Source organism: Lepidothrix coronata, unplaced genomic scaffold (assembly GCF_001604755.1).
Source record: "Lepidothrix coronata isolate B3197 unplaced genomic scaffold, Lepidothrix_coronata-1.0 Scaffold62, whole genome shotgun sequence".
NCBI lineage: Eukaryota > Metazoa > Chordata > Aves > Passeriformes > Pipridae > Lepidothrix > Lepidothrix coronata.
The window spans coordinates 2980891-3004115 of record NW_016690242.1 but is presented as its reverse complement, the minus strand read 5'-3'; the positions used below and the strand labels follow the sequence as shown (position 1 = coordinate 3004115).

The window sequence follows — 23225 nt, the reverse complement described above, 5'->3', positions numbered from 1 at the left end:
GTTTAGGAACCACCAACATTTCTGCTGTTCCCATATGATTATCCTCACGTTCTTCCTCACTGTGTCACCCAGACCTTCAAGATAAGCAGTAGCCTTGATGTCTTTTTCTCTAAAAGAAAAAGTGTTTGAGATTTATGATTCATCAGTGGTAAAAGTCTTCAGTTTCTCCTCTAATAATCATCTTGCCTAGTGTTTGTGGTCAGCAATTAGAGATCTAGCTCAGAGAACAGTAGGGAACGTGGTGTTAAGCAGCCCACCAATATTAGCATTTGGTGGCTTGCTACATGCCACATCCACAACAAGCCTGTTTTACAGACCTTAGGAAAGGGAAGCAGCAGTCTCTTTCCCAGAATAACTTCAGTTAGGTCAGCTGGTCACAGGGATGAAGAATTTTTGTGCTGTTCTTCACTTCTGGAAGTCAAGGCAGACATAATGTATAAAGCTAATAGCAAATTAAAGAACTGGGTAAATACTTATCTCAGACAAGAAGTAAGAAGTGAATAAAGTCTACTAGGCATTAAACCCATGAAATAATCTTTATTTGTGTTTATTTTTGATCACCAGACCGGCAAAGGGCAGTAATTTACATGAAGGCATTTAAAATACAGTAGGAAATCCGATATTAGAATTCAGGAACAAAATGGGCACCACTTTACACATTTAAACTGCACAGCTCTTGCTTGCAGCGTCACAGTGCATGGCTAAGGGTGCCAAAATAAGGTGACCCAAAGACAGAGCAGAACTGTGCTTCATCTGCCACCCCATCCTCCTCAGTAATACAACTGGGTTCATATCTCATAATCCCACCAAAATACTTATTTAATGTGGAAAAATCCATTTCACACTCTTTTTTTTAATGTAAGCATTTAATTTTGTTTATCTCCATCCACACGCTAAGAAAAAATATTTTAAATTTTCAGTCCTCATTTTTAAATACAGTAATTGCCTTCAGTGTTTACAACATATTAATTACTGGCAAGAGACAGAAATGGGATTTCTTAATTTAATCACTGGATTAGATCATTAATCACATCTATATTTGATATATTATACAATGCAGAAATAACAATATTCTCCTTCAGGTTCTATTATTTCAACTAATTGCAAAAAAACCCCCACGTTTTTCCAAACACTGTAATAATACTCTATGTGCACTTTTCATTTTCCTCTCTTTATGTTTGTGAAATAGAGATCAAAATAATTACACAAAGGTGTATATTAAATACTCAAACCCAAAACCACTGGAAAAGCAGATGATGGTAAAGAATATAAAAATGAGTTTGAGATAAGATATATTTCTTAAAAACATACCTTGCCATTTACCCTTCTATAATTCAAGTTTAAATTGTGCTATACTAAAACTCCACATATTGGTCAAATTTATTTCTGTGTTAGGAACAGATTTCTGGTCTTTTCTACGCATCAGCATTTACAGAGAACTGCAAGTTTGCTGCAAAATCTGCGGAATTTACTTTCTTCTTCTTTTGGAAGTCATCTTTCACAACAATGTCAAAGATCTAAAGGAGGGAAGACATTCCTCTATGTTTTCCATATTTTTTTCCCACGGGAATGGAAACATGGTGTTCTCAGTGTTTCAGGATAATAATCCCAATGACTACAACTATGACAACCAAATAATGGCCAGCTTAGCAGAGCACCTCATTGGACTTCAGGGTGGCTTTATTCATTACTTCAGATCACTCTTGAAGGAGTCTTCTCCCTTACAAGAAATTGCAATAAACAACCTCCATTCTTGCTAATACTCAGCCTTGGTAAGAGGGCACTTAACATTGTACAAAAACCAGGAGAGTTCAATTCTGGAGTCAGGTCAATCCTAGCACCTGGAAAGCCTTCCTAAGGGCTGGTTTCTGCAGGATCATTCAACAGCCTCTAAAATTCTGTGTTCATGACGTGGTTCTCTACCTCTACCACACATGTAATCAACTCACCTTCTCATGACTGCTACTCCCACCTCAACTTCCCTGGACTGCGAGTGTTTGAATTTAACAGAGAGTTTCCCTTCCTATAATTCAGGAAGCCTACAAACACAGGAGAATGTAGTGGTTTTCCCTTTTAATACACAAATTATGAACCCTACAGGTGTACAAAGCACACCTGGCCTCCTTCCAGATGTCTTTTTTTTTTCCTCTCCTTCAAAACATAATAAGCTCTAGTGCCTTCCATTAAACACTGGAGAAGAAAATCTTTGCCCACTCGTAAAAAGGAAGATTATTATTTGACTGTTTCAAGACTCATCAGTTCTCATTCTCTGGTTCCCATGGAAACTATCCCCAGTGAAGTTTGAGAGGGGCTTTGTGCGCAGCAGAAATTACAATAATTATGGAGAGAATTAGGTTTCTGAAGGGGAAAATCTTAACTACTTTCAAATTTTGTCCAGACCTTGGACGGCAAATCATCCACTAGTTTCACTTTTGCCAAATAATAAAGTAGAAATGAGTAATTTGCCATGTTGATTTTTAGTTCATGAGATTTTTAGGGAAAAAAGGTACTGGAATAATGATGTATATTTTGTCTGAACAGAAAGCAATGTAATCAGCATAAAATAAAGAGTACAGTATTAGGCTGAAATTAGTTCACAGTGTTTTCTGAGAGAAGTTGTATCTAAATTTATGGATAAAATTCTATCATGAGGTACATCTACCATCTCCCTTGAAACAGCAGGATTGTTTCACTGAACCTCTACTATAAATTAATTTGATGGAGCAAGTAGTAAACTGGCCCAGCACCTTCAACAAAAAAAATACGGAAGAGGTTACATTAAAAAGTGAGAGAAAAGAAAGGGTTGGCTTATATACAAAATTTTATAAACTGTATGAGTGCTCTATTAAATTCTGATTGTTGATGGATGAAAAGCAGTAGGTTCAATAATGACAGTATTTCCTAAAAAAAATGCGATGCTTATAATTGAATCTAATTATCTTCTGTAGAAAGAAGTTGTTACAAAGATTTAAAACAAGATGGATGATTGAAAGAAGTGGTTGTAATGATGAGCAATATTACAGAGACATAATTATGATAGAAACTATGATTAATAACTATTTTTATTTTTTTAAACAGATTTGGAAACAGAATAGGCAAAGAGACAGGAAAAGGAGCAAGGGCACTAATATGAGGCCCTACTCAGTTAAGACTACATTCAACAGAGAACATCTATATGATTTTATAGCAATTCCAAAACCATAAACCAAGCATCTACAAGTTCCTACTCCAAAGGACACCTCTCACTTAAACCTGGTAGTTTTCTAAAAATTCTATTTCTATGCAAGCAGAAAATGAAACAGCTTGGCAATTGTGTCACATGCCTATTCTAACTGAAGACCCCAAATCCCCAGGTGCCACTCTGGCCCCCAAGGAGCCAATATCTGTGCTCAGAACACACCCAGCCTACAGCAGGAGGCCAGAGTACTTCACAAAACAAAGAGGTGAACATTTTCTTTTAAAACACAGTCAGAGAGGAAGAAATTGTTGTAGGTGTTTATTTTCATACCGTATCCTGATGGTTAGAGCACTCACTGGGAAAAAACAGGGGACACCTGAGTTAAAGGTTTCTTCAGCAAGATGTTCTTCTCCTGCCTCCTCTCTTGTCTCCTGCCTCAAAAACATGTTTAAATACGAGGCTGGAGGGTAGATGTAGCAGGGGGAGGGGAACAGAAGACATGAATGTATGTTCACCCCTGAGCAGTTAGGGCTGCAAGCAAAATAACAAAAATACAGATTGTACTCCTTGGACTTGTTTTGGAGTTGTGTTTAAAATGCACAAACAAGTCTGGAAGCTGGGAACAGAGGCCAGAAGTTACCCCTCCCTGCCGGGAGAGCCAGGCCAGGAATCATCCTCCTCCAGGCCCCAGGATTCCCGCATTCCTCTCAGCCTACTCACACAGCCTTGGCAGCACCGCTCCCTCCCCAGTTCCAGCCTCCCGGGCAGCCTGCTCACTTGGGCATTCCCCCAGGACCTGGGAGATGCAAGTTCAACATGCCCAACTGAGCAGCAAGCCCTTACAAACTTCTTAGTTAAAGCTTATGCTACTGATTCAAGTATAAGGGGTGTGAGGAAGAGAGAAACCACCATGGGTTTGGTGAGGTTTTGTGTGCTGTTTTTTTTTTAAATAAATGACATAGAAGGATAAAAACATAGACCAGAGCTCAGAGCTTGCATGCACTGGCAATAGAGGCAGTGTGCCAAGGGAAGGAGGTGCCTATGGCCCACAGAGAGCTAAATGCCAAAGCTGCAGAAGGAGGCAGGATTCCTGAAACATCCCTGTTCTCAATAATTGGCTCAGAGCAGCTTCCTGCTGAGAACGCTGACTCTTTCAGATCACCCTTCCCCATATGCAACATCCATCACCCCAGTTATTTAACAGAGGCAATTAGGGTGCCAAACACCTGAAAGTTATGTACAGGAGCCTGTTTTCTATTTCTTCACTCTGAAGGCTAGATGAAATCTAACCTCTATGGACCACTGTTTCCATTTGTTAAAAATAGATAGAAATTAAGCTTTGTATTTCACTGGGGTGGCAAGGATAAATGTACTGAACACTGAGATGCTCAGGCATTCAGTAATGGCAGTTGTAGCACAGGATAAACCTCATAGAGATAAGATCTCTGTCTGAAATCTTTCCTATGCAAGCAATAAACCTGAGAAGAGTAATATGAATGTGATACAAAACTATTAGAATATTGAGTTGGTTAAAATAGACTGACCAACCAACATTGTGGGAGGAAAATATTCCTACAGGCTGTATGAAAATCACAAGCTTTCTGCACAAAAGCCAAAAGCAGTAAAAGTGCTCTCAAAATTCTCTCCCAGTTCTGTGGCCTACATGAAGGAAAGACAGTAATAGCCTAGGTCAATACTTATCCCTGCAGTGCAGCACAAGTAAGGAAGGGGAAATCATAAGGAACTGGCATAACAAGATATAAATTTTTATCCCTGGACTGGGAAGGGGAAGAAGCTGATGAACAATTGCAGAAGTGAAAAGCTTTGGCACAAAACAGAGCGGGGCTCAGAATTCGGCCCTGCCACTAGGGCTGTGTGGAGAGAGACATTTCTGCTTCATGAAAGCTGAGATTTCAAAATCTGGCTTTAAGCCAAACCAAGATAAAATTTCCAAGCTGATGGTTCCTAAACATGACTTTTGGAAAATAAGCAAGATGCTTGATTTTCCATCCAGTAATGATCCTGTAATACAAAAGCAGCATTTGTTACAAAACAACAGAATTTAGACTTAGGCATCACAATTTTCTATCTTTGTGAATGCAAATTCAGTTGAATTTACATGATTTGATAAAACTTTCTAAAATAACTACATTTTTGATTAATTTTTCTGTGAAGTTTCTGTCCTTAACTACTCACAAATAAGATTCCCACAAAACCACAAAAAAAACAGGAATTGGACACAAAGATCAAATCAGAAAATAAATACTAACCAAGGGAAAAGATAGATCTTAAGGCATGAGAATGAATGTAGTATGAAGACTACATACCTTATTTTGTCTCAAGAGTATATCTATCCAGAGTTATGCAAAATGGTAGTGATTGTCATTTAAAGTTCACTGATGTGGACAAGACTAGTGGACTGTGTGTATAAAGCCTTAATAATTCACTAAGACAAGAGCAAATATACTACAGTTCATCAAATTAAATAGTTCCTTACCCATGTTTTTGCCAAACTGCCTCTGCTTTATCACTGTGCCACAGGAGCATCAGCAAGATTGATAACAGAGCCTCACTTCTGTAGACAATGGAAGTCACAGATCTAAGATTTCCTAATCTCCCCTTCCTTTAGGCACAGAAATTCATTTGAGAAGCTGCCCATTTTTTAACTGAATCATATACATGCTGTCTTATATGTAGAAACACGTGAAAAATAGAACAGGTGGATAAAAATAGGTTCAGCCTGGGAGAACCCAGAATTTCTGAACATTTGCCACTGTGAACAAGCTGTTAGGAGCTGTGGAGCTGTTCAGCAAAGGCCCCAGTTTGGAAGCCTAAGGTTGCCATCTTTTGGAATTGCATGTGAAGTGTGTAGCTCCCACACAGTGCCATTTCATGAGGTCAGGAAACAGCAGTAGCTTAGTGAAAGAAATTTGGGATCAGACAAATTGTCTATACTGCTAAAAAGTCTTTACTTCGAAGTGTTTTAATCAGTAGTAGCATCCAACTCCAGAAGAAATTTCCACACTTCCTTGTCATCAGTACTTACATCACCTAGGTAAGTTCAGTAATGGTTCTACAGGTGAGTGTGAAGGACCCCAAATAAACCTCTGTCTTATATGAAAATTCCACACCATCTAGTTTTTGAAGGGAACATGTGGAAAAGCTTTCCATTTTAACCTCCACCCAGTTCCCCTGCCTTGTTCCCATGCTCCTTTAAAGTCTCTTCCTCCTCATCCTGGATGCAAGCTGGCCCAGTGGTTACTCAGTTTTTCTATCTGCCTTCTGTTATGGAGTTAGTTACTCCTTCCCTTGCATGTCTCACCCTGCACTCCAGCCTCCCCTAATCATGCAACTTGTTTTGCTCTTACAGAAGGTGCCATCTTTGCTCTCCGTCCAGTGTGCGGCAGCTGGGACAAGAGGCAGTCTGTATTCCTCTCCTGGCCAAGATGCCTCCTTTCCAGCTCAGGATCCAGAAACTGTCAGCAGATTAACTGAACTGTTTTCCAGAATCATGAGATTCAGTTCTTCTCGATTTCAACAGGAGTTGTTCCTGAGCCTAAAAAATTTCACTTAAAGATACTATACAAAAGTCATATGCATCACTCCAGCGATGGAAATAGTATTGGTATAAAGCAACTTCTCTTACTAACACCTCATGGTGGATATGCCTGGTACAGCTCGTGACTGAGAAAATTGGATCACAAATTACATGGGGACCACACCATCCAAAGTTCACTTTAATTCAATTCTCTGGCTTCTGTCACCCAAAGTTCACTATATTCATACTTTAACTCAGTTCTCTGGCTTCTGTCAAGCCAAACTTTGTAAGATGTTGGCAAAGATGGCCAACATCCTTCTGGGCTGTATAAAGAAAAATGTTGCCAGTAGGTTGAGAGAGGTGATTCTTCCCCTCCCTCTACTCAGCACTGGTAAGACACACCTGGAGTACTGAGTCAAGTTCTGGGCTCCCCAGTGCAACATAAAAATTAAACTGGAACAATTACAGTGAAGGGCCATGAAGGTGACTGAGTGACTGAAGCAACTGTCATATGAGGAGAGGCTGGGAGAGCTGGGGCTGTTCTTGGAGAACAGATTGGAGAATAGAAAGCTCAGGGAGATCTTGTCAGTGTATATAAATATTGGATGGGAGTGTGTAAAAAACATGGAGCCAGGCTCTTTTCAGTAGTTCCCAGTAACAGGATAAAAACAATGGGCACAAATTGAAATATAACAAATTCTACTTGTAAAATACGAACTGTGCTCTAAACTAGGGTCTAATTTCCCATCAGTTCACAGCAACTACGTATTTGCTTTCCAAACATACGTCTCTATGACTCCTTCCCCTCACAGGCACTCCTCTGAAACATCCCCACAGTTACAATCCTATCAACTTCCAAGTCACTCTGTAAAGCTCTTTTGCTATTAAGTCTGCAAAATTTGAATTTGATTATCGGGTTGTTGATGGTTTGTGACTTCAACTGACCCAGGCATTCTCACTGCCCCTTTTACTCCTTCTGTCATCTTGTTTTATACTTAGCGTGTAAACTCTGGGAGTCAGGACTGGCTTTTTATTTTGTGAACAGCCTCAACCCTCTTGTTCATACCTAGAGTTCCCAGATACCATCGTAAAAGCAAACAGTGGTAAAACTGATCTGCTGATGTAAGTTTAGAGAGTACATTATCTATCACTTTCATTTTTAGATACTTGTTCAAGGAGGTTTTCATCTCTGAAGACATTCATTTCACTTAAGTTTAGCCATTTAACTGCCAGAGCCCTCCTGGAAAGACAGATAAGCATCATCAGCAAGGCATTCACCTTACCTCAAGAGACTTATATCAGCCTGGTATGATCTACCTCTCTCTCTTCATTTTCTAGAAAGTGAGCATAGAGACATAAAATTTAGCCAGCTGAGATTATGATATAAATCTACATACTCATCAGTAAACATCTAGCTTTGAAAATTTTTATTTAGATGGCCAGGACAAAATATCATCATTTTCCCCAAGGAACGTCAGAAAGTAATACAAGATCTCTTATAAGGCATAATTCATATGATTTAGTTACAATATTATGCTTTACTAGTTGCAGTCTTTCTTCACAGAAGCTGAGATTCCAGTGTGCATCGATTTCTTGTTGCGCACTTACCCTGCTTTCTGAGAAAAGAACCATTTTTCTCATCACAGACCGTAAAGCTGCCATGAAACACAAAAAGCCATTCAATTGGGCTGTTACAGTCTCAGTTAAACTTGCTTAAGATCTGGTTTAGGCATTCCTAAAAGATCCTTCAATGCTTTGTAACTTAGACAATACTGAAGTGGCACCAATAACCTAAAATTCTGTTGAGGACTCTGAAAGTACAGCTAGAGCAACTCCAACAGTTCTGGTAATTAAGCGCTCCTGTAAATGGCATTTACTATTCTGACATTTACATTTAGGTGAGGAAAAGACCTGTTAGAAGTAATAATGGATGACTGTTGTGATATAGGAAATGCTGAACTCCAACAGTCTGTGATTAACAACTTACACAACCATGCAATTAACATCTTGCCTTTTCAATATAACTTAAGTTACACAATGCCAGTGAGAAAAATGAGTTTTATTCCCCAACAAGCTGACCAAAGCTGTACAGTGTCCTACACAATTTGCAGCTAATCTTGAGTAAAAGAGATTGAGAGACAGAACTTTTTGTTTCTTTGTTGTGAAATTCAGTCATGCAAAGAGAGAACAAGTGTTTACTATTCTTTCAGAAAAAAAGAAGTATCTGTGATGATTACTCACTTAATGATGCACAAAATCTTGGTCAAGGGCTGAAAAAATTTTGAGTTTGAATTTCAGTAGAAACAGTGCAAAAACCTCTTTGTAGATATATAGCTGTCATCTCCAGGGCTACTAGAAAGAGAATTAATTTTGGACCTTTCTGTGCTTTGTAAGTTTATGATGTAAGTATAGCATTGACAAGTACTATATCTCATCTTTGGAAGGATGGAGGAGGGAAAAAGGGGCAGGCAGGATTTAGGTTTGGTTTCAGCAGCTTTAACTCACATCTAAGCATGATCTTACTTACTAAATAGTCCTAGTGATCTTTACATTTAAGTAGATAAATGTAGAAGGGAATTAAGTAGATAAAAATGCAGAAGGGAAAAAAGAACATCAAACAGCCTTCTGAACATAAACATCAATTCCAGATTTAATGGCATCTTAAAATCAAAGACAACTTTGCTGGCAGCACACTTCTCAAGATTATTCCAAAGAATCTAATTATCTAATTTTGAAATATAATTTATGTTCTTCTTGATATAAACTCATAAAACCAAAGCTTTGCTAAACTGTTTAAGATAGAGTTCAAGCTACAGACATTAACAAGGAGGTGGTGATACAAAGTCTTTCACCTCTGGCAAAAATTATAGAATCATAGAATTGTTTAGGTTGAAAAGACCTTCAAGTTCATCAAGTCTAACTGTTAACCCAGCACTGCCAAGTTCACCAGTAAAACATGTCCTCAAGCACCACATCTACACATCTTTTAAATACTCCCAGGGATGGTGAATCAACCACTTCCCTGGGCAGTCTATTTCAGTGGTTGGTAACTCTTTTGGGGGAAGAAATTTTTCCTAATATCCAGTCTACACTCACCTGGTACAACTTGAGGCCATTTCCTCTTGTCCTATCCCTTGTTACTTGGGAGAAGAGACCGACCCCCACCTGGCTACAACCTCCTTTCAGGTCGTTGTAGAGAGGTCGTTGATAAGGTCCCTCCCGAGACTTCTCTTCTGCAGGCTAAACAACCACAGCTCCCTCAGCTACTCCTCATAGGACTTCTGTTCTGTACAATACTAAATATTCTCATAAATAACGACTAGTTGAACTCAAAGTAGGCAGTTGAAGTAAAACTAAACATAACTTTGTTGGTTTTATTTCTTTAGTAATTACAGGAATGTGTGAATTGATGAAATCTTAGAGAATCTACCGTGTTCCGTGAATGTTCCCATCCCAATATTTAAAGCTTTAAGACAAAGCTCAGCCATACTGCAGCAGTCACAGTACCAACACTTGAAGTCAGTCAGATACTAATTTGATCATGTGAGCTCTTATTGCAAGCTATGGCCTGTCTTGTCACATTTAGGCATATTTGCTATACTTCTCCACGCCCAAAAAACTATGCATTTGGCCTATACAAGCCACCTTTTGTTACATGATTATCAAAGGCTCTTTGCACCTAGTTCCAAAGCATAAACAGGAGAGAAAGGCACAGAAATGCCAATTAAAAGCCATAATTTGCTGTCACACCTAGTTAAATATCAGGATCTTCAGTCTGGCAATTTCAATGGGAGTATTCAGCTCTGTTCAATTATACTTAATACCTGACTGTGTTTATAATCTCACAGCAGTTGCTCCCATCAAAAGCACTTTTCTGTGCTTTTGCAGCTCCAACATTCTCCTGTTTGTCAGAACAACACATCATTTTGTAGTCATTCTTCTCTCCCACCTCTCTGAGTATTTTGCCAAGTCCTGTTGATTCCTCCTTTACAACATGTCCTGGAAAAACAAGCAAGTCCTTTCTGTCACTCCCTGTGGCTGAAACCTTTGTCTGAGTTCTGACTGTCTTTCTTCTGAAGTTCTTAAACTACTGCTACCTCCCCTGTTGCTTTTTTTAATTCCTACTTGGTACTCCCACAATTGCTACAAACACTTTCACAAAGGCATTCCCTCTTACAAACCATGAATCACTTCACTGTTTTCCTCCATCCTAGCAAGCAAATATTTCCAATTTTGCTTATTCTATTCTTTCTGATCTTTCAGATTTTTTTTTCAATCTTATACTCAACTGTATTGGCACTTCCAATCTGACTCCATTCTGGTACTGGTAATACAAAGTCACTTCCTACCCCCTGCAGCAAACTTTCACTGAATCCTTCCAAAACATATCACTACCATACATATAATTCTGAATATATTACATATTTCTGGGATTTTTTTTTTACCCATGAAAAGTTGAGTTTAAGTATTCCTGAACCAAACAAGAACTTCTGCACACAACTTTCAGACGGCCTGTGAGACAGGTTCCTATTAGAACTTCACAGTGAATTAAATACTGTAATTTCTAGCTTAATGCAGCTGATCTGCTACATAAAGGTCCTCCTACACAGTAAGCTCTCTCATGCAGAGACTTTGTCTTTGTTCTGACACTTTGATGAGAACATACATGTCTTTAGTTCATATATATAGGACATTTATTCCTTGTAAAAGCAAAATAACTCCCTGTCTTTCCCTTCCTTCTAAAAATACAAACTACTCTCCCTCTCTCAAATAAAAGCCAATCAAGAAACCTCTAATCAAACTGAAGGACTTGTATGGTTTGCTTGGCTGTTGGCAACAACTTTGCAACTCAGGGGATGGCACCTGCTTAAGATGGAATGTTACTTTTACAGGGCAAATATTCAAATTTGTTCTTGAGTTAGGCAATTTTGAGTGGTTTAAGCTTTATTAAAATGTATATTCACAATAAAATACAAATTTATCTTGTTGTATTTTAACTAAGCTTGTAGTTTCAAATTAAGCTACTTGTGCCTTACTGAAAAAAAAAATAAAACAAAAAACAAAGCACACCAAAAATCTTCTGTATATGACACTGCCCAAAACTCCCATGTTTGGAAAGGCTGCAACGCTAGAAAGCAAGGAAGGCAGGAGTGTTTCCCTGCTCTATGGCAAAAATATATCTTCAGTGTACAGTCACTTTTTTATATCTGGTCTGCAGTTCAAAATACTTCAGTTCTACTCTCTCTCTGGACCCTTACAGTGTAGTGCAATTTCGTATTACTGAATATCTCTCTGCTCCATCTTCACATGCTCTGTAGGGATCTTCTCCATAGTTTTTAACACACATGGTTGCTACAATAGGCAGCGAAATCCGGGGCTTTGCAGAAATGATTGATCTGCTTCAGAGTATCTAGTCTCTTTACACTTATTTTTAGGATTCCATTTACTAACTTGTAAAACACAACTGAAAGAAACTGTTTTCCAGTCATCGCTTTCCTTGGGTTCCAGAATATTCCACTGGTTGCGTACAGCTCATTATTTTATTATCTGACTGCTGGTTTAAACCTTTTAGCCTAAAGATAAACAGAACTGTCACCTTCAGTACCGTAAACAAACACTTCTGGCAAACACAAGGTACCTGAGACTTCACTTATTTCACTCCTTTAGACCTAAATAACCAGACTGACAACATGTATTCACAAGAATATACAGAAAGGACACAAGGTACAGAAAGGATGACAAATGAGTCAGGCCTCAAAACTTGGGTGCTAATCCCTCCCACCATCATTGTGGGCAACCAACTCACTCCTCCCAGCAGCCAACCTACATCAAGTGGCAAGAAAGAGCATGAGGGACTGCACACAGACAAGCAGAAAGGTCTACATATTGTTCTGCAATGTTTGCAGATCCGTACACAAAAGAGCAAAACCATTTCTGCACAAATATGTTGGAGAGAGCAGGGTACATTTAATATGTGTAAGGAAATACAGGACATACACTATCTTTCAGCGTTAAAGGATGAAGTGATTGACAAGGAACTCACAATTAAAATTTGGAAAGTTATTTTTAACCTTTCTCTACTAAAATTTCATGCATAAATCAAGGTTGCATTTTAAATACTTGAATAAAAGCAACTGAGAGATTTAAAGGTAAAAGCTCTAATCAGATAGGACAGGAAGATACACATGTAGACAAAGATTTAAAACAAATCTTCAAAATAATTCAGAGTTGCTAGGGGAAATGGAGGTCTTATTCTGTGGTAAAACACGTAAAATTTTCAGAATGCCAGCAGATACAATTTATAACATTAAATCAAGAAGCTTTGTATCTGTGGCCTGTACTTGGGATAGAATTGTTTTGCAGGAGAAAATGGCACAGATGAAGGTTTTCATTGTGCAGAACACTTCACAGCAATGAAATCCAACTTCATTTAAAATCCAGATTCTCCGACAATGCAAAAACTATGGAAGTGACAGATCACGACTACAATTTGTCTTAAAAACCTATAATAATGCTGCACTGAAGTTCAATCTCTTACAAATTACTTCAAATCAAAAGACAGCTATTGGAAAATAATATATAAATGTTTTTAAAAATTCTTATAAAAACCTGAGGAGTCCACTATAGAGCTTATTTTTTACAACACTTGTGAAACCAGGACTGTCAGGTACTAAGGTTTTTTTGTGGTCAGATTTATTAACCTGGTACTCAGCTTTTTGCATTAAAAAATCCAGAAAGATGGTGTATAGTAATATATAATAATACAGGTTCACATAATTCAAACCCTTAGCATGAAGGCAAAAAGACTGGGCTGCCAGGAAGCTGTAGCTTATTTCCATGTGACAAACAGAGAAGCAAACCTAGAAGAGTCAGAAATCACCTTCCTTCTCCTAGTCCAGAAGAAGCTGTAAAGACGAATTTTGAATCCTATGAATCTGAAGCAGAACAGGCCAGCAGCATGTATGGAAAGGACTAGACCCAGAAATCTGACTATTAAGGAAAGCTTTGCCAAATTTTCAGTCCTGCACAAACCCCTTCAAAATGTGAGGATCACAGGAGTTCTGACTTCCATATCAACCCTTCCTTCTCCTCCTCCCTAAGATTAGAGGCCTAGATTAAACAGCATTCCCGGTTAATGGTGGTAATGTCCACCTTCACTCACTAGATAAAAGCAATACTTGCAGTCTACTGCAATAACTATACTCTTCATCTACCTTGGATACTTTAGCATTCAGATGATTTACTATAATCAGATATAGAAACCTTATCCAGAGACAGCAAAAAACCTGTGATAGACTGGTAAGTGAAAATCTTGAAACATGAATGTTCATGAAAAAAGACTAATGCATTAACTTATGGGGCTCCCAAATTTGAAATAATCTAATTTTCCAGGGTGCAAAATTCTCAATTCCTACTGAAGTCAATGAGAGTAGTAAAGGACAAGGCTCTGTCTAGGCTGTTCCTTCCCAGGTTAATTTCTAGTTCCTTTGATCACCTGCCTTTAGCTGGCTGGTCCTCCACCTCTTCAGATGAAATCCTGCAATTCAGTAACTCTGTCTGTTACATTTCCCCACAATATTTCATAAGATGAGAGGTTTGGCAACGGCTAGTTAGTTACTTTGCCAGTCAAAAACACCACAACACAAGGATTAGTTTCTCCAAAACAAAATATGTTCTACTTGCCAAAAGACACAAGCACTCCATGTGTGAAGACATGGCAGTTAAACAACAGAGTCACCTGAGCACAATCTTGTTTGTATATGGCATTTTTTCTGAAAACTAAAAACATCTGTCTCCCTTGGTACTTATTCTCTGGGGAATAAATGTTAATGTTTGCTGCTCTCATAATAACCACCTCCCAAAACCACATCTATACAAGACAGAAAACTAGCCTAAAATCCTGGACATGAACTCCCCATTACTCAAAACTAGTTCAGATGTGTTTAGATAAGGCACGCCTTTGGATTTCAGTTTAGACAGAACCACATTCAACAATCCTGAAACTACAGCTGCATTCTGCCCTTCCAGCCTCCATGTTCTCCTTGTTGTAAATCTGATTATTGTACTGTGTGGCATGCTTTTTATTTTTTTAGTCTTTCTTAACGGCTACCCTTAAAGAGCCACTTTCAGCCTGTATCTCTCCATATTAGGTAATATGTCACACAAACCCATAAGAGAGCACGTGATACTTATTTAAAAGAAAACATGCAAGTATTTCACTCTTCCTCCAAGCAAAGCTTGTTCTGGAACAGAAAGAAAACTTATTCTTTGTTCTGTGAGAATCTTGGCCCTTCCTCCCAACATCACTTTCAAACTTCATGCCTTCAGGCTGGAAACATTCCATTTTTCATCAAACCGTTTTCTGGAGACTGCACATAACATACCTGTCACAAGCTTTTGCTCTGCTCCTTTGAGAAGTTTCCGCAACTCCCACACTCTTGGCAAGAGCTGACTCCAGGTATAAGTCCAACACCCTGCTTTACTCATCATCTAGTATGTATGATTAACTTGTTTTTTTCAAAGTTATTGCCTTAATCTCTGTAGTAGTGCTGACTACTCCCATATGAGTAACTGCACATTTTTCACTGTTGGCCCATGTTTCCGCTTCTTTGGGCTGAGAATTCCTAATGAAGCTGGGATCTGTGTGTTGCATAACCTGGCCAACACAACGCCGACATCCAAGGTTTGGAACCTGCAAGAGTTCCTGTTAGGTGTGTTCCATTCCCCAGATCATTCATAGATTCCATCTTGATATGGGAACTATTTCTCCAAAGCAGCAGTGATTTATTGCATCAAACATAATAAAGGATTTAAGTTCACAGACATACGCAGTCTCACCACTGACAATGCACATGAAACCCCTAAAGAGAACATGCAACTTTCAGTCTAGATCACATTTCACAGATGCTAAGCTACATTTGCTACAAATCCTGGTTCTAGGAAAACGTCAACCCTTTCCAGTAAATTTGGTGAGAAATTATTTGGTCATGGGAGAAGAGATGGACATTATTACCAGAGATTAGGATTTATTCACTTGGTTTGCATTTGCCAATGTCCTCATCTAGCCCATTGTTTTCTCTAATAATTTCTTTTGAGCTAGTTCTGTGCATCTGTGCATACAGGGAGTGTATTATCGTGCAGCTGCACTCCAGGGCCTATGCTCTACTAAAAAGGAAAACAACAAAAAAAATTAATTCAAATGATAAATATTCTCCTTTTTCGACAAGGAGGACCTCTGAAGTACAGAGGATCTTAGTTACATTATCCACAAAAGGCTGCTTAGGGCAGCCACAGGTTAGCAGCATTTAGAAGCTCCCATTTTTCATCCATTAACTCTGATAATTGTATTTCACATATGCTTTTGAACAGACACGCACTCTTACCTTCCCAGGGGGGAGAGGTTTGCCTTGCTGTGGATTACAAAAAATGATGAAACAAGGGATTTTTGTAGATAACTTAAGAACTGATGAAGAGTGAAGAGGCAAGAATTAGTTCAGAATTTTTAACTAATTTTTCATCAGACTAATGTCTCTATGCAGAATTTACAAGAAATTAAGCCAATTTAAAACCTAGAGATTTAGGAATAGCAAAGGTCACAGAAAAGATGAGGAAAATATTAATTTAGTGATATTTATACTAGACTAAGAAGACTACTAATATGAATACTCATATGAATACTACAGACAGACATTTTACAAGATTCAGATAATGGTTCTGGCACTATTTCCCCCATCCATGGTAAATCAGTATATGTAAAGTATTTATTCTCTGTGCTAGTCTACAAGATGCAGCCTTTCCCAACACAAAGGAAAGGGAAAGAAAAATCAAACTTACCGCTGTCTAGCTATTTTTGTATCTTTCTAGAATAGCACTTTCAAACCCAGATAGAAATATTAATTCTCTGAATGAACACATTCCCTAAAAGCTTTGACCACAGGAAAAATTTTGATGAAAACCACAGTCAATACTTTTTTCTTCTGAGCTAAGGTACGAGCCATCAGTGAGCAACCAGCAGCAAGTATGTTTGAAATGAAATTTTCTCTTAAAAGAAAAAACACATATAAAGGAGTGAAAGCTCTCAATAATATTGACAAGAATCAGTATTTCAGGTGCAGTAGTGCATGTCTTAAAAGTCACAAGTATTACACAGACATGTGAAACTGTAACCTCTAAAATAAGGCCAAAGTCACACAGGGCTGCTGGCTATACAACTGCTGGTTCAGCAAATTCAAGTCGCCTGTGGGCTGTTTTAACTTAGAGTGTGCTTCTTATTTCTTCCAAGTATTTTCTTTTTATTTGTTCCTGTTTATCACTTCCATATTTGAATATATATAACCTTCTTTCTCTGGGCACATATTATTTCTAAAAATATATGCCAAATTCTAGAGAAAACTACTGCATTATATAATTTGATCTTCTGAGCTCCTCTTAATACTTTTAAATTCCAGTAAAAGACAAAATTCTATTTTTGTTCAACTCTGAAAGTTACTTTTGAATAATATGCATTGTTTCAATAAGCATCTGTTAGGTGAATTTCACATAATACCAACATTCTTGGATCCTTAATTTTTAAAAAATTTTTTGCTGTATATAGTATCCTGTAACACTGTTGCATATAAAACATTTAGCTAAACACTGCATAAAAACAAGTAGTATACTGCTGTCACAAATTACCACATTAACATGCCAAAGGCTTCCAGTAAACATCGGAAAGACAGAAGCACAAAAGAAATAAGAATCATTGGAACGTAATGAAAGGTGTTATTATAAACTCCTCAGGACTTACAAACTGAAACAAGAATTGTAGTTGATCTTTTTATGTCTTACATCATAACTTGGTATACTCATTGCTAGCCTTGAAAGCTATACAACAATATACAAATATTTTTCTCACAAGAGTTCAAAAAAAAAAGGGAAGGACAAAAAAGACTCTTTTTCCTTCTTTCGTCTATGTGGGCTGATCTTCAGAAACACTGAACACTTGCAAGCATTTAGTACCTATGAAGATCAAGCTGGAAGCACCTGTGCTCTAAAAGACAGAGGCAAATGGATTAGGTTGTAGTCCTTCTGCATGAAGTCGACTGCCTAACGCGTCTGAAGAACAAAATAAACCTTTGAACCTTCTGCGGAATGCACGAGGGAACAGTAACTGTCTCTATTGCATCCTTAAACAATGAGGGGCTTATACTCTGGAATTAAAAAGTTTTAGCTAAAACCTACTGTACTAAGTGTTAGAAGCCAGCTCTTCTCCTTGCCAAAGCAAATGCACTAAATACGAATATGGAATACAGAATCATTTCTATAAAAAGATCTCATCACTGCTCCCTTTCAATTTATTTCAATACAGTCTGTTAAATTACAGTACAAAGAGAAAGAAATACTTACAGAGGGAGTATTTCTAACCAATATCAAGTCATTGGTGGCTGATTTAAAGAAGCTGTTTTGTCCATATCACTTCATTTTGTGAATGTAAGGGTAGAATTCTTAAGTGTCACTGCATTACCTGAAGCTTCTCAGGTGAGTCGAAGTCTGTCTTGTGGGGCTGGGTCAGTGCTGGATCCTTTGGAATTCCTTAAGATACAACTAACAAGAAAGACATAGATACCCACCCACGCACAAGGGCTGCTACGAAGGAAGCAGTGGGACAAGGCAGGCTTTTGTGGCACTTGTTTACATGCCCATGACACATAACCTTTCCTTCTCAGGCAGTACATCCCACAAACATGTTTTAGACAAACAGAGCCTTCTTACTATGCAAAGGTGGCAGAGCACTGAACGCTACTACGCTGCTGACTGATGTTGACAGTTTTATAGTGTCTGTAGGAATAAAATTTTCACACGTAATACTTAGAAAGAAAATGGTAATGAATAATCTGATGACAGCACAGATGCTTACAAAAATCAGACACTTTGCTAGCATAAAAATTATTTTTGGAAAGGTATCAGTATTCTCACTCATTAGTCTAAACATTACCATCGCAGGATGAGCTAGGTACCCAAGATTCTTATGGCACAGCTGCACCTGTATGGCTTTAACGCTTCCATAAAGGAATGAATCAAAAAAATTACATTAACTTCACAGTGGAAGTAGGCCTACTCAAAATTATAAAGTGCCATGAAACAGAAGAGTACTTCTAGGCACAGATAAGTGAAGGAGTGTGATTTCTGCTTTAATTAAAAATTAAATATATTCTGAAAGTCTCAGTGGAAAGAGAATTAAAAAAAAATCTTTATCTGGGATAATGAACTGGCTGACTAAAACACCAAAGTATTTTGCACCTTAATGTCAGACAGAATATTTATACTGAAGAGCCTCTTGATATGTAAAGTTCCACTTCATGAGATGGATTACTGGAAATTTAGAGCTGTAACAAGACTAAAGCCAGACAGGGTAAAGTCTTCCACAATTGCCTTTTTCCCCCTGCTTATAAAGAGGTCAATAAGGTCAATATAGTTTGAGTAAGCCAGATTATATTTCTTCCTTCCAAACCTCAAAAGCATACAATTATTACTTTTTTACAAATACATCTGGCTCACTAGAGTAGAAATGCTTATGGAATTCCATGAGAAATCAAACTTCTGTATGCAGGACAAAGGAAGGAAGGTTATATACCATGGATAATGGAAGACTTACTGCAATTTACAAATATCAAACATGACAACCCACAGAATATGAAAATAAATGTAAAAAAAAACCTAGTTGAGCTGAGGCTTTAGTTGTGGAATATTTAGTTCTAGTGCAGGGACTATTCTTATATGTGCCATACAGAAAGCTGAGTAGCTCTCTGAACAAAAATGTGTATTTACATAGCACTTTTTCTTAAGTGGTTATATATGATATATACATGCACCTACCCGCAAAATACATCACCATACCCAAGAACTGCATTTTGACAATATTTTTCCTTCCTCCACAGGGGGATTTGCTTCCACAGCACAGCAAACACTGCCATAGATTTTGGGCTATGCCACAGGCATTAAATGGCAGTCAAAAATCAGCAATTAGTCCAGAAAGCATAATGCAGACAGTGTGAAGTGAGGCAGCATGGAATGGTTGGACCTGACATAGGAAATTGGGTACAACGCATGGGGAAGCCTGGAGCTGACACCCTGACCATTCCCTCCAGACACCTAACTGACAATTCCACCAGCTGCAGGGGCAGCTGTTGAATGCTGAAAAAACCAAACCACTTTGGATTTACATGTAGAATAGGGATCTAGGCTTAACATGGGGTGAGATATTCAGAAAAATGCTGTTGCAAGGGCTTTTGTCACAATGCCCTCCAAGAGCACACCCACATCTGCATGCACCAGACAAGCCTGCCAGGTGTCCTATCCTACTTTACTGCTGGTCTCACAGAATCACAGAATTGTTAGGGTTGGAAGGGACCTCTGGAGTTCATTTTATCCAACTGCCCTGCCAGGACAGTTGGATAGTAACCTAACGCACGTTACGTAGGAATGTGCCCAGGTGGATTTTTAATGTCTCCAGAGAGGGTGACTCCCCGACCTCCCTGGGCAGCCTGTTCCAGTCCTCTACCACTCCCAACGTGATGTTCTTCCTCATGTTGAGGTGAAACTTCTTGTGGTTTAGTTTATGGCCATTGCTTCTTGTCCTGTCTCTGGCACCACTGAAAAGAGGTGGGCACTGTCCTCTTACACCTGCCTTTGAGATATTTATATGCATTAATGAGATCCGCTCTCGGTCTTCTCTAGACTGAAGAGGCCCAGCTCCCACAGTCTCTCCTCATAAGAGATGCTCTAGACCTGTAATCATCTTGTGACCCTCCGCTGGATCCTCTCCGGTAAGATGGGGTAAGATGTTCAGAAACCTGATATCGCAAGAGCTTTCGCCACGACGACCTCCCCTACTGCTGGTGTCCCGGCTTCAAGGGAGAGCATGGGGCTGGGCGAGGGGAGCAGGGAGGTGCCTCAGCCGCTGCCTTGCCTTCCCCTTCCTACCCGGCGCACCACGGCTTCGTCCCGCCACATCTGCCCCGCGGGACGGGAGGGGGGCAGCCCCCAGCCCCACCAGGAGCCCACGGGAGCACCGTGTCCCGGTGGCCCCCTGCCCAGGAAGCGCGCACGGACCATCCCTTCTCCCGCTCCCACCCCTCCCCGGCGGCGGGCGGCTCCTCCCGGCATGCCCGGCACGTCCCGGCCGCGCTGCCAGGAGACGGCCGGAGGGGCGGGGCGGGGAGGAGCGGAACGGGAGGGGGAGGATGCTGCGGCCGCCGCGGGGCGAGGCAGCGGCGGCGGCAGGAGTGGCAGTGGCGGCAGTGGTGGCACTTCGCGGCACGGAGGATGCGGCGGCGGTGGTGTCGGCAGCAGCAGGCGGAGGAGCGGGGAGCGATGCGGTGCTGCGCGGCGGGGCCGTGGCCGCACAGCGCCCTCACCACCCTCCTGCTGACAGGTCGGTCCCGGCGCGTCTCCCCGGGGCGAGCGGGATAGGGCCTCGCCGGCAGCCGCCGGCCTGCGCCGCGGTGCCCCCTCGCCCCGGGCTTCTCGTCCCCTCCCACCGGCGCCGCTGCCCCCCGCCCTGCCCTTCGGCTGCGGCTCGCTGCGCGCCCCCTTCCCCCGCCCTGTGCCTCCCGGCGGTGCGGGGTCCGAGCTGCCTCGGCACTCCCCATCCCGCGGCTCCCGGCTCCCGAGGACGCTCCGCGGGCGGCGCAGGGATGGCGGCCTGCGCGCCCCCGCCTCTCACCCGCCGCAGCTCCTCCCGGCGCGGCGGCAGCGCCCGAGGCTGAGGGAGCCCAGGGGCGGCCGGCCAGGGTGGAGCGGGATTGCCGGGAGGGCTTGGAAGCCAGGCCTGGCTCAGAGCCGCTGGATGGCGCGGACGGCTCCGCTCCCGGGCACTGGGCCTGGCCCGCTGCGCTTCTCCGGCTCCCTCGAGCCGGTGCCTTACCCGAGGGATGTGCTGTTGTGGGTGCGGGGTTGGCTTTCGTATTGCCCCTCTTCCCCCTCATGTCTCATCTGACCATTTAATCCAGCTGTGTCAGAATTACGACTGCAGAAAAAAACCTGGATCTTGGTCCGTAATGCATGTAAATATTGGCTTTCATGCAGTAGGCAGGTTTCACACCCACAAGGTTCTTCACGTTGAAATACAGATACCACTTAACAGCAGCCCAGCTGCAGAAGTGCCTTTGTGAGACTTGTTACACCAAGAGCAAGCCAACAGCAAGAAATCCTATTTCTTTTGCTTATTTTGACGTCTGAGAGGTTGGTGGTGTGTCATCTGCAAGCAATCTGCTCCATATCCTCTCAAATACTGTCTGGGTATGCTTTTAGTGCTTCTTTAAGTGTATGGCCATGCTTGTCATAGGATATTGAGATCAGAATTGACATGAAGCATTGGTTACGTTTAAGAGGTGGTAAGAACCTAAGTGTGAAGTTGTTCAATGTGAGGATAAAACTTTGCATTTGTTAAATGCAAGGTACTGCTTACTCCTTAAGTGGAAATTCTTCCTGCCTCTTCTGCCTCCCCCTCCATGACTGGTTGTGGGATAGCAACCAAGAAAGAACTAGGAGAAGTTAAGATAAACTTTCCGTGTCAACTGAAATAATGGCTTTTAAAAAGTTCAACAGAAAGAAGCTGAGTTGTGAGCTTAATCCACATGTCCTTTCCAGGCTACATCGAAAGAGAAGAGTTCTTAAGGTTTTTTAGTGATAACTTTTCCACTTCAAATTCAGACCTTTCTAAGCTCGGTTCAGTTGGATTTCCTGGTTTGAAACCGATGTAAAGAAGGAGGCATGAACTTTAGTTCTGCTACATTCTTTTAAGAAATATTTATACAAAATTTATTCTTCATCAAGGTGGGGATGTGTAGTATGTCCCTGATCTGATTGATGCAAAATGTCCCAGGAGCTCACCTGAGCTCCCCTCGCTGGCTCTGGGATGAGCCGTAGCCCAGCATTAAAATCTGTTCTTTTGAATCCTGGTCTTCAGTAGAGTCTACAGTACAGCAGCATTACTTAACGAGGCAAAAGACATCTTGCAGACAAAATGGAACATGAGAAGTAGCACAAGATTTGTAAATAGATTTTTTTTTTAATACTCCTCAACTAATACAGATTAGTTTTTCCCATTTCTTTTGTACAACTTGATCTACAGAAGAAAGTTATGCTTTTTGCATTTCTTAAAAATGCATGAAACGTAAAGGCTTTTTGGAAGCGGGTAGCTGCTGTCAGAAGTCTGGGTTGTCCCCCTCTTAATGCTCCCCTATTTTCCTCGTAGCAAAACATTATTTCAAAATGCAGAGATTTCAAGAGATTTAACAGTTTTAAGGGTGTAAGAGGATTTCAGAAGTTCAACAGTTGCTCCAAGGGGGCTAATATAGTACTCAAATTGAAGGTATTGACTCTCAAATGCTAGCTGATGATCATTTTCCTCCACTGATAGGAAAAAATGGGACTTTGTTGTGGGAAGTGACATTTAGGATTAAGCATTTCTAATGCAAACTAGTTAGTTGTTCTTTGGCTTCATAATAACAGACTTCATAGAAGCTT

General features: G+C 40.4%; 1 protein-coding gene across 8 annotated transcripts in view; it reads left to right on the top strand.

Annotated features, from left to right (window-relative positions):
- The first annotated feature begins 20976 nt into the window (after positions 1 to 20976).
- The window catches only part of SGCE (sarcoglycan epsilon), a 34009-nt gene continuing 31760 nt past the window's right edge, over positions 20977 to 23225 (top strand). For 3 of the 8 annotated variants that reach the window (XM_017817650.1, XM_017817648.1, XM_017817649.1), the window contains exon 1: positions 20977 to 21129. In XM_017817650.1, coding sequence (XP_017673139.1) covers positions 21021 to 21129 — 109 coding nt within the window. In that variant the 5' untranslated portion in view covers positions 20977 to 21020. The remainder of the gene's footprint in view (positions 21130 to 23225) is intronic. The other 5 variants (XM_017817653.1, XM_017817651.1, XM_017817647.1 and 2 more) reach the window with 2 other exon arrangements.